Here is a 12,272-nt window from a genome sequence, read left to right on the forward strand (position 1 = left end):
AACACAAAGAGATACAAGAGTCAGTTTGTCAGAACTGGACCCTACAGAATCTACTGGCCAAACAAACAGTAAAGCTTGTTAATATGAAGATCACAAATGAAGACTGACAGAGTTAGGAAAAGGTGACAAAAAAATGAACAGGATGTTGTATTTCTGAGGTACACTTTTCCAGAAATGTCTTTGCAACTTGTCTACTAACTCAAACAGCATAGAGGCAGAAAAGGGAGTGTCATTTCCATCCCAACTTCCACTGCTGCAACACAATTTCCAAAACACAATATATTTAAGAAAAAAAAATGAGTGGGAAAATCAAAACAGATGATCACTTTTTAAAAATTCCTCAAAATAGTCCTTTCATAAGAAAAATAGACTAAAAATGACAACTCAGTGTTGTTCAAGGACAATTTTTGTTTAGGAGTTTATTCAGTCTAATCATCATCAGGAAAGTGCAACTCCATAGCAATGGGTTGGGCTTGAGTGGCACGCACTGTTTGCCTAAAGAAATGGCTTAGCTGACCTAAGCTACAAGGTTACTGTGCAGTGAAGTCTCAGAGAAGAGAAGGGGAGGGAAAAAAGTAAACTGAGAAAATATAAAATTCACAAGGCTTAATCAAACAAATTGCTCCTTTTTGATGGGGTGGTCTAGTCCTAGTTGGATTCTACTAGCTGCCAATGGAAAGTGAGAAAAATGAAATGGGTACTTGGTGAAGAGATACATCAGCCATCATGGATGAGTTGGTAGGGTATGTGATGGCATATAAATGCTCACCTCGAAGGCAGGAGGGGAATTACCACAAGGCAGGAAGGATAGTAGCGGAGAAAGGCCACTAGATCAGAAACCACAGGAGCCAGATAGTAAAAAGGCCTGAGGAAGCAAACTGAAGCCGGGAGAAGAGACGTAAGAACACAAAATGGAGAACAGCCATCCATGCACACTGTAGAAGAGATTGATCACCATAGGTCCATTGCAGCTTGTGTGTATTGGAAAGATCCCAAGCCCATTTCCCAAATTTATGCAGTTTGTTTCAAATTCTACTCTTAGCTATTCTTCAGATACTTCCAGTGAGAATTCAGCCAAAATTTCAGACACGAGTGACTGTCTGAAAGCACGAGATGCACAATTCCGCACGCAAGCAAATGAATGACAACATTAACACGTATTATTAAAAGCCGTGTTTGTCAGTAGGAAAGTAGTAGGGCATGGTAGAGTTAAGATATTGTTCCACCTGTTAAAGTGCAGTATGATCTGACTGTACACCTACCTGCCAAGCTTCTAGTTGTTGGGATAGGTTCAGTTTCTGCTGGATGGCATCCAGGAGCTGACTGTTGAGGCTCATAATGTCACTTTTGCACTTGGCCAACTCCTTTTCTACTGCATTCTTCCTATTAAAAAATAAAACATTTTTTTTTAAAAAAAAAAAAAGGAAATCAAATGCATACTTGAAACCAGATTTTATAATTGTTGATCCACAGGATAAAGCTTAAGCTTTGTTAGTCTGTTAAGCACAACTGTAAAACAAATTTTGTACTGGAAAGCCCCAGCAGCTATTGGTTCTAATAGTTCCAGGGTGAAAATCGGACACAAATCCATGTTAACTGAATTTCTTGATACCTGTGGATTTTTTGTATTGCCGTTTCTGCACCCAAGTCTGCAGTTTTAAACAAGTGCATACAGCGAGTACTGCAGCAAAGTTACTGTCATCAGCACACAGTAGTGTACTTCTTCTTCAAGTTGGTTTAACCTATGAACACATTCAAAAAGAGTCCAGATATAAATCACTTTTAACTGGTGCAAACCAAGGTGAAGTGCCAAATCATGGAACTTGCTGGGTCTCGGAACTCTGGTGTCATGCACAGTTGGTTTTCAAAATACTTTTTTTCCAAAAAAAATTACACAGTAGTGCAACTCTGCACTTTTTAAACTTGGGGTCAATTAAAAATGTAAGGGGGGAGGTGGTCACAAATACAAAAAATAAAAACTTAGATGTGACTACTATTCACTTATTTTCTTGTGAAGGCAATTGAAGACCTTTGTGCTGCCAGTCAGTAGTATGGTGTATAGGAATACACATCAACCTGAAAGTTTACTTGGAGGCACATCTTTGATATATGATGGGCATGGCAAAAAAGTTTACTGCTGGTTTCTCATATCCGTAGACAGTTATACAATGTAAATGGTAAACTTTAGGAAAGGACAAACAGGAAAAGATGTCAATGCAATGAATCGGGGCACACAAGGAAGTAGAGAAACTAAAACAAAAAGACCAAGTATAATGAATCATTCTTGCAGTTTCAATTTAATTTTAACTTTAATCATTGTGAAAAGCAAACAGTTAATTTGTAACAACATTCTGACAAATGAAAGTATGAAACCCGTAAAATTAAAAGCACATCTTAATATTAGCCAGGCTGAGTACTTAAGAAAACAGAGTTCTGAAAGACTTTAAATTTAAAACAACAAGAAAAAGTTTAGAAAAATGTGCAACAGTTAAGAAAAAATACCCAATTATTTCTTATGTTGCGTCTTAATTATGAAAGCTAAAAACAAAAAGTCCAAGATTGAGGAAGACATTTTTTAGCCAAATGCAACTGATAAATTGGAAACTGTTCACATAAAGCATGAGCACAAGCTATGTACAATTCATCACTCAAATAATAAAGAATTTTGGAAATTTGCAATGACCAGTTTTAGCAATGAATTGTGAAAATTGTAGAAATCTCTAAATTTGTAACCAAGTTTGGACAGGGATATATATAAAAAAAGATATGATGACAATATGCATGAAAACTTAAGATCCATCAGCCATTAGATGGATGTGCATGACTTAAATGTATTTTTCTTTTTCTTTTTATTAATTTTATTACAATCCATACAAGCCAATCAAGTTTTTACAAAAAGAAAAATTAAGTTAAGAACATAATCGATCCCCACCCCTGAGATAGAGAGCAAGGCAAACGGTGATAAATTTAAGGCTTGTAAACATACCTAAATTAATAAATTCTCTGTGCTTTATGAACTTATTTTAAAATATTAGTGATTAGATCCTGCCATGTTTTGAAAAAAGTCTGTACAGATCCTCTGAGTATTTGATTATTTCCAACTTCAAATATAGCACATCGGTTTCCCACTGACTTAAGAGGAGAGTTTGGGTTCTTCCAGTTTATCAGAATAAGTCTGCGTGCCAAAAGTGTAGTGAATGCAATCACAATTTGTTCCTTTCTCCACTTTAAACCCATCTGGAAGAACACCACACACAGCTGTTAATGAGTTAGGAGGGATTGTGAGTCCAAGGCTATCTGAAAGGTAATTAAAAATTTTGGTCCAAAATGTTAATTTGGTGCAGGTCCAGAACATGTGACCTAGTGAGGCTGAGACTTGGTTGCAGCGTTCGCAGGTTGGATCTTGACCTGGGAACATTTTGGACCGTTTTAAGCGAGACAGATGTGCTCGATATATAATTTTAAGTTGTATAATTGTATGCTTTGCGCATATGGAGCTTGAGTGAATTCTCTGCATTGCTACTTTCCACTCCTTTTCTGATATATTGATTTGGAGATCTTTTTCCCCATTGTCCTCTTGGATCTTTGAAAGGGAGGGACTGTAAAATAATTTTATATATTGCAGAGATGGTGTCTAAGTCCTCGAAATTGAACAATATTTTTTCCATCATGGAGGAGGGTGCAAGATGAGGAAAATCTGGCATGTTATGTTTAACAAAGTTCCTAATTTGAAGATAGTCAAAGAAATGTGTACCTGGAAAATTAAATTTGGATTGTAATTGTTCATAGGATGCAAAAGATGTTGTCTATATAAAGATCTCTAAGCAATTTAATCCTAAATCATTTCCAGATATTAAAAACTGCATATGTTTGCGAGGGTTGAGAGAGGTGGTTCTCTTGCAGAGGTGCCACAGATAAAAGATTCTCCATCCTAAAATACTTTCTACATTGGTTCCATATTCTGAGTGAAGCACAATTGGATTATTAGTATATTGGTGATAACTTACATTTGTTGGGGCACACAGCAGGGAATATAAAGAAGTACTGCAGGATTTTACTTCTATTGCGGACCAAGCCTGTGTATGTTCATCTATTTGTGTCCAGGTTTTTATAGCTTGTATGTTTGCTGCCCAGTAATAAAATTGAAAGTTAGGTAGAGCCATGCCACCTTCTGCCTTAGATCTTTGTAGGGTCTCTGAGACCAGAGATCTTTTGAAATTCTGTGTATGCTGTTAAGACTGCAGGCACATAATTTTATGGGTCGGATATATACAGTAACATATCTTCTGCATATAGAGAAATTTTCTGTTCCAGTCCCTCTCTGATAATCCCCTTTATCTGATCAGCATTTCAACAGTGAACTGCCAGTGGTTCAATGGCGATTGCAAATAGCAGTGGTGACAAGGGGCATCCTTGTCTGCTACCCCATTCTAGTTTAAAGTAGTCTGAACAAATCTTGTTAATACAGACTGAAGCTTCTGGATTGGTTTACAGTAGTTTGATCCATGCACAATTTTTTAGGCCAAACCCAAATTTCTCTAATGTAGTGAAAAAGTATTTTCATTCAATCATGTCAAATGCTTTTTCTGCATCTAATGATAATAATATTTCTGGGGTGTTTGACTTTACTGGTGAGTGGAGAATTTCTTATAAAATTCTACAGGGTTGCCATCAGGGCCTGCTGCTTTCCCGCATTGAAGTGACTTTATAGCATCTAGTAATTCTGATAGCGCCAAAGGTTTATCGAGTTCCTCCACACTAAAAGTAACTATTTGTGGTATCTAATGTATCCAGAAATGCATCAGATTGTGTGTTGTATTCTTTAAACTCAGTAGAATAAGGATTTATAGTAATCTCTAAATCTGTACATTATATTTTTATGGTCAATGATTTCATCTCCGTTCGTGTTGGTGATTACTGGGATTGCTTGCGATCTTCTTGCTTATGGATTTGTTGAGCTAAAAGCTTATTAGCTTTCTCTCAGTGTTCATAGTAATGATGTCTTGATTTATATATTAGTTGTTCAGTTTCTTTAGTTGTCATGAGGTTGAGGTTTGAATGCAGAGTCTGCCTTTTCCTATGTAGAGCCTCGCTTGGACGACTGCCATGTTCTTCATCTATTTTAGTAATTTTGCTTCTTGGCTCGGATACTTTCTTGGTTTCTAATTTATTCCTGTGGGAAAGATACGAAATAATCTGTCCTCTTAGGAAGGCCTTAAGAGTTTCCCAGAGTATTCCTGCAGACACCTCTGAGGATCTATTTGTCTCTAGGAAAAAGCCGATTTATTTGGATATAAATTGTGTACAGTTCTCGTCTGCTAATAGAAGTGGGTTAAGACGCCATCTGCGAGGTGAGTGTGTGGGGCATAATGACTTTGGCTCCAAAATCACTGGCTCTAATAAAACAAAATACCACTCCTGTCTTAAAAATATTGAAGTTGCTATGAGATTAACACTGATGAAAATTAAGGTACGATTTAATATGCTGTGTTGTAATAAGCAAACTACTCTCATTAAAAGCATTAATAATAATTTTTGCTAATAATCTAATCTCATTTTCCTGATTAGGATCTTGGTGGAAGCAGGCCAAACAGGTCAAACCAGATTTCTCGGTCCTCAGCTACAGTTACAAGCCCCTTTCTGGTGAATCCCCAGGCATTCCCAAGCTAGTCAAGAGATATAAATTTGTCCAGTGTTTCCTGGGTCTGCCGCAGAGTCTCTACCCATCCTAACATGATGACCAAACCACTTCAAAAAGCATAGGACGGTTTCCCCTTGTCACATGCTGTAGGAGGTACTTCACAAATATTGGTAAACAGGGACACTCTTGCATGCTATTTGTTCCCTATATGAATCCAGTGAGAACTGTGGCTGAATACTTGGCATTAAGTCTGATTTTTTTCACTGTGGGTGTCAGGCTCCATTAAAAGCAGTGTCTTGTCACCATATCAGTTTCTGCTTTTCATAGACAGGATATCAAGGGACATTGGAGGATGTGATGGTGCCCAGCTCGGGTGGTTAGGGTGTAGTATCATCGCAATATGCAGATACTATCCTATTTGCTTCATCAAATTGTGACCTTTGGCAGACATTAAAGCAATCTGCATGAGGAGTGTGAAGCTCCTGGGATTAGAATCAGCACCTCCAAATATGAGAACATTGTTTTCTCAGCTAATTATGCCACGCATTTAGTCAGTTTTCTTATGATCAAACCAGAACTCCAGTATCATATCATATTTTATTTTATTAATATATATATATATATATATATATATATATATATATATATATATATATATATATATATATATATATATATATATATATATATATATATATATATATATATATATATATATATATAAAAACAAACTGCTCAAAAAAATTAAAGGAACACTTTGAAAACACATCAGATCACTGGGTAATGTGTTAGGAACGAAAGGATGCCACATCGTTTGATGGAAATGAAAATGATCAACCTACAGAGCCCTGAAATCAAAGACGCCCCAAAAATCAGAGTGAAAAAATTATGTGGCAGGCTAGTCCATTTTGACAAAATGTAATTGCAGCAACTCAAAATTGTATGCAGCACTTTGTATGGCCCCTGTGTTCTTGTATACATGCCTGACAACATCGGTGCATGCTTCTAATGAGATGACAGATGGTGTTGTGGGGATCTCCTCCCAGATCTGGACCAGGGCATCACTGAGCTCCTGGACAGTCTGAGGTGCAACCTGGTGGCATTGGATGGACCAAAACATAATGTCCCAGAGGTGTTCTATTGGATTTAGGTCAGGAAAGTGTGGTGGCCAGTCAATGGTATCAATTCCTTCATCCTCCAGGAACTGCCTGCATACTCTCACCACATGAGGCCAGGAATTGTCGTGCACCAGGAGCCACTGTACCAGCATAGGGTCTGACAATGGGTCCAAGGATTTCATCCTGATACCTAATGGCAGCCAAGGTGCCTTTGTCAAGCCTGTAGCGGTCTGTGTGACCCTCCATGGATATGCCTCCCCAGACAATCATTAACCCACCACCAAACTGCTCATGCTGAATGATGTTACAGGCAGCATAATGTTCTCCATGGCTTCTCCAGACCCTTTCACTTCTGTCACGTGCTCAGGGTGAACCTGCTCTCATCTGTAAAGGCACAGGGCACCAGTGGTGCATCTGCCAATTCTGGTATTCTATGGCGAATGCCAATCGAGCTGCATGCTGCTGGGCAGTGAGCTCAGGGCCCATTAGAGGACATGGGGCCCTTGGGTCACCCTCATGAAGTCTTTCTGGTGGTTTGGTCAGAGACATTCACACCAGTGGCCTGCTGGAGGTCATTTTGTAGGGCTCTGGCAGTGCTCATCCTGTTCCTCCTTGACCAAAGGAGCAGATACTGGTCCTGCTGATGGGTTATGGACCTTCTATGGCCCTCTCCAGCTCTCCTAGAGTAACTGCTTGTCTCCTAGAATCTCCTCCATGCCCTTGAGACTGTGCAGGGAAACACAGCAAACCTTCTGGCAATGACACGTATTGATGTGCCATCCTGGAGAAGTTGGACTACCTGTGCAACCTCTGTAGGGTCCAGGTATCGCCTCATGCTACCAGTAGTGACACTGACTGTAGCCAAATGCAAAACTAGTGAAGAAACAGTCAGAAAAGATTAGGAGGGAAAAATGTCAGTGGCCTCCAGCTGTTAAACCATTCCTGTTTTGGGGGTCATCTCATTGTTGCCCCTCTAGTGCATCTGTTGTTAATTTCATTAACACCACAGCAGCTGAAACTGATTAACAACCCCCTCTGCTACTTAACTGACCAGATTAATATCCCATAAGTTTCATTGACTTTATGCTATACTCTGATTAAAAAGTGTTCCTTTAATTCTTTTGAGGAGTGTGTGTGTGTGTGTGTATATATATTTGCACCTATATATATATATATAAATAATTGCACCTCTGTCTGTGTCTCAATTTTCTACCTTCTCTGATGCAAAATGGCAGGTTACAAGACAGGGGGCACAGGCGTGAAAACAAGTAACATTAACTAAAACAGCAAAGGTCACATTGAGTCATTTTAAATTCACATTGTAACAGTACAAAAAAAAAACCCAGAGTAATTGCATCTGACAACCTGAAACTACAGCTATCCAAGATCAAACTTCATACTTAATAGGAGAGGTCTCATTAATTATTAATAAAAAGTTTCTCTTGAATGCTGAGTGGTCAGCTCTACATAATAAAAAATTCACTTACTTTGAGATTGCCTCATCACGGTCATGAATAGCCTTCTGAAGCTGCCAATCTGCTACTCTTTCCTCAGCGGTAGTTTTGAGCTGCTCCCTTTCTTCTTTCAAGTCAATCATTTCCTGAGACATGAGTGTCAGCTAAGAAAGACATGGAGATACTATATACTCAGTAAATATGTAACACTGCTCTAATTTTCAGCTTTGATGACTTTTTGCATATGTAGTTCTTGTATTCGTGTGGCATACCATGTGGCTCAGTTGGACTGCTGACCACAACGTTACAGAAATGTAAGTCACTGTGCCATCCAGCATTCCAGTTATAGAAATGTTTATGTCCAAAAAAATACTTTACTCCTAGGGCCCAACACAAATATTTTTTCGATAGAAGTCAGTGCAATTGTGGTCTTCTATAATGGATTGTAGTGAATGTTGCTAAAAAATTAAGGCAGTAGACAAAGAGGTTGTTAGGGACTTTAGTAGTTGCAGCCAACAGTTGTACCCAAAGCATCAACCCAGGAATGTAAATCTGATTAAGGCTCCCCATACCCCAACCCATTTTGGATGACTGTCACCATTTTGTGAACACAGATTCTTATTTAAATATACAGAATTGAATGGATGGGAGAATACTGCCCTGACAATCCCTAATCAATTTTAAGTGCAAGATATTTAATTCTAATCCTCCCAATCCAAAAGGACTACAAATCTCTTGTTACTTACATAAATATGCCAATTTACTGTGCTCCCTTTCCTAACAGTATTTAGATGGAGAAGAATATCATACACAGCAGCACAACATTTTGCTACAACTTTAAGGCTCTAATGTTCCTATACTAATCACAATGTAAATACCTGATGCTGAAGTTGCAGAAGTTCCTCCTGACCCAAATGAACCTTTTGTTGCTCCGCTTCATTCTTTTCCCTCAGGACACGCATCTCCTCACTCATCTTTTTGACCTGTTCTTCCAAAGCATCCTCATCACTCCGACGGGAGCCCTGTAATAGAACAGGCAAAAATACCAAATGAACTAGAAGTGGCAAATGACCAGGGGCCTCATGCATAACGCTGTGCATAGAATTCACACTATAACATGGCGTGCGGACAAAAGTGGAAATGTGCTTACGCACAAAAAAAATCCAGATGCATAAATCTGTGCGTATGCCAATTTCCACGTTCTTCCGCTCCATAAATCCCGGTCAACGTGAAAAGTAACGTACGTGCAAACGCCTGCTGTCCCGCCCCAACTCCTCCCACAATTACACTTCTTTGAATATGCAAATCAATGTAAACAGTCCTTAAGCTCAGCCTTCTGTGAAAAGACAATGGCAAAAACACAAGGGAAAATAGAAGAATTTCAGCGAATACCAAGTGGAGGCAAGGAAAAACTTACTATTTGTTGGTTTAAACAGTGGTATAAACAACAAAAGAAAGTTGATCGAGTGACATAGCGTGTCGGAGAAACTCGTAAGCTCAAGTTCACAAAGTTAAACGGTGCCCGAAATAAAAAAAAGAAGTTGTCACACATCAAAGTCGCAGTGAAAAGGCGAGTTGTAGCCCACCGTCTGAGTGTCATATGAAAGCTTATTAGGGTACAGAGAAAAAAAAAGGCACGCAGTGGGGTGGTGGGGGGTTGGGGAGGAAAAGCATGAAATGTCAACTTTAATCTCTAAATTTCCATTTTAATCATGTAGTTTATTTTGTCATTTAAGTAGAACATCATAAACTTCACCTAAAAATCGTTTAATTTACAAGTTTCTCAAATCCCATCATAACTAAAGTAGCACATTAAAAGCTTTGTTCTGTATTTGATCTTCAATGTGCTCCATGTGTGTGAATAACTATGTGCTTCCGGGCTTTCTCTTCCTCTGACAGGTCACCGAATCCATTACATTCGTAATATTACAGCTCTCTGAATAATTAAAATACTGAGATGTATAGGTGATATCATTTTCATGATGATAGGAGTTAAAGCATGTTACTAAACATGGGAACACGATGGCGCAATTATTGTTCATGTCTCACGCTAGGTGCTTGACCTTCGCCATGCCATGCGCTACCTTAGATGAAATACTGTATTGTAGCAATACTGTCTCTTTCAAAACATACTAATCTCCAATTCCTGTCTTTACTTCTCTTTCTCCAAATACCCAATCGCCACACAATCAGCTCTGTAATAGACGTTAAGCCATCTGTAAGCTTATATCGCCGAATCTTCAAAACTTTTAAGGAACATTGAAATATCTTCTTAGTACGTGTTTAAGTATTCTATCCATCTATCCTTCCAGTGTCGCGCCAGCACCACCAAGAATTCAGTGCGAGGCAGGAACAATCCGTGAACAGAGTGCCAGCGCCTCGCTTTACTTATTAACAATATAGATTTAAATGAAGTTTTATCTGTATAATAAACATATTTTGCTGCATTTCATCTTGAAAATGATATCATCACACGTAAATACGCGTTTTATAAAGTGGCTCAGGTTGTGCAATATTATAACTTATCGTAAGTTTACAGTTAGGTAATTGTACTTATAAGTACAAACAGTTCTACAAGGAGCACATGGACTGATTGAGTGCATTTATAGTTCTTGGGTTGAAACCGTTTCTGAACCGCGAGGTCAGTACAGGAAAGGCTCTGAAGCGTTTGCCATGTGAGAGCAGTTCAATAGACAGCATGGCTGAGACAGTGTGTGCTAGATGCTGTATACCGATAATTCTCTTTCTGATCAGCTGCTGTACAGCTGTGATTTCCCACTCAGATACAGCGATATACGTAAATACTCCGAGTAGTGCAGTGAGAGTAATATGGAAAAAGACGATCCGCTGTGGCAACCCCTAACGGAGCAGCTGAAAGAAGATGGTGGTGCAGGGAGAGTAACAACGCTAAAGCAGCTATTGTATTTAGAATAGTTTGATCATTCTGTGGACCATTATATTGTTACAGGTTAAATACAATCAGATGCATTAAACTAATAAACAATATGCAGTTAATTTCAGTGTATTTATAAAGCCGCGTCAAGGATGTGGATCTAAAAAAGAAAGGGTAACCACACAGCATCAGCAGCACTGCTTTGACGCTTGGTGCCGCCAGTCTGCAAAACTGAGTGCAGAACTTGCATATGCCAGGGTTGGAGCTACCGTGGAAATGTGCGTGGCTTTACGCCAAGTTTAGGTCTTATACATCGTGATTTGAACATGGAAACGTTCTTACACAACATTTTTGTGCATACGCACCGTTTATACATGAGGCCCCTGCTCGGTGTCACATGAGATGATGTAGTCTAGGTCAGAAAGAATTATAGCAAGAGTGAAAACCAAGAGCAGCACTTACTGTTGATTCATTCCCATCCAGCAAATTTTGAGTGAGTCGCTTCAACTCATGCAGGGCATTATGCAGGCTGCCAGCTGGGACATCTTTGGCAGACGAGGTATCGGATGATTCGTCCATTGACGAGTCAGTGGATAGAGCAGAGTCTGTAATGTCATTGCCCCGTAGCTGTGAGCAGAGTGCACGGACTTGGCAGTAGGCTTCCCAGAGCTGAAGTCTTAACTGAGGAAGTAAAAATAGAGATATTAAAAAAGTAATTATTGCATGATTTGCAGGACTTGACCCCAAGCTGTACTTTGCACTAGATCTGCTTCACCTGAAATTTACCTACTTTCTTTTTCTATACCATAAAAGACAGAGTGGCTTAGTGGCTAATGCATTCATTTCATTTTAAACTTTGCTATTTCTTCAATGCAGCCATTAATGTAAGGTTCTAAGTGAGTCTCTTAAGTATAACTGGAGTATTTGCTGGTTAAAATAACTATTTTACTGAGCCATTTTGATTCAAGTGTCCTCTAAATACTTCAAATATTTACCTAAAACTTTGGGCTATTGCTAAACACCAATCACATTCACTTATAAACAGAGTTAACAATGAAGTTATCAGCAATCTGATTATTTATGTGATAATTCTCTTTTATAGATAAAGAAACATTGTCTTCTTCCTCTACCACAACATTAGAGAGTTGGAAGATTACTTCCAGCAC

General features: G+C 38.7%; 1 protein-coding gene across 5 annotated transcripts in view; it reads right to left on the minus strand.

Moving 5' to 3' along the window:
- Positions 1 to 12,272, minus strand: part of bicdl1 (BICD family like cargo adaptor 1) — a 50,661-nt gene that overhangs the window by 1,945 nt on the left and 36,444 nt on the right. For 3 of the 5 annotated variants that reach the window (XM_039771634.1, XM_039771631.1, XM_039771630.1), the window contains 4 exons: positions 11,569 to 11,787; positions 9,092 to 9,235; positions 8,247 to 8,377; positions 1,263 to 1,383 (listed from right to left, as the gene is read on the minus strand). In XM_039771634.1, coding sequence (XP_039627568.1) covers positions 1,263 to 1,383; positions 8,247 to 8,377; positions 9,092 to 9,235; positions 11,569 to 11,787 — 615 coding nt within the window. Of the gene's footprint in view, positions 1 to 4; positions 879 to 1,262; positions 1,384 to 8,246; positions 8,378 to 9,091; positions 9,236 to 11,568; positions 11,788 to 12,272 lie in introns of those variants that run through there. The other 2 variants (XR_005635838.1, XM_039771632.1) reach the window with 2 other exon arrangements.

This window comes from Polypterus senegalus, chromosome 12 (genome assembly GCF_016835505.1).
Source record: "Polypterus senegalus isolate Bchr_013 chromosome 12, ASM1683550v1, whole genome shotgun sequence".
NCBI lineage: Eukaryota > Metazoa > Chordata > Cladistia > Polypteriformes > Polypteridae > Polypterus > Polypterus senegalus.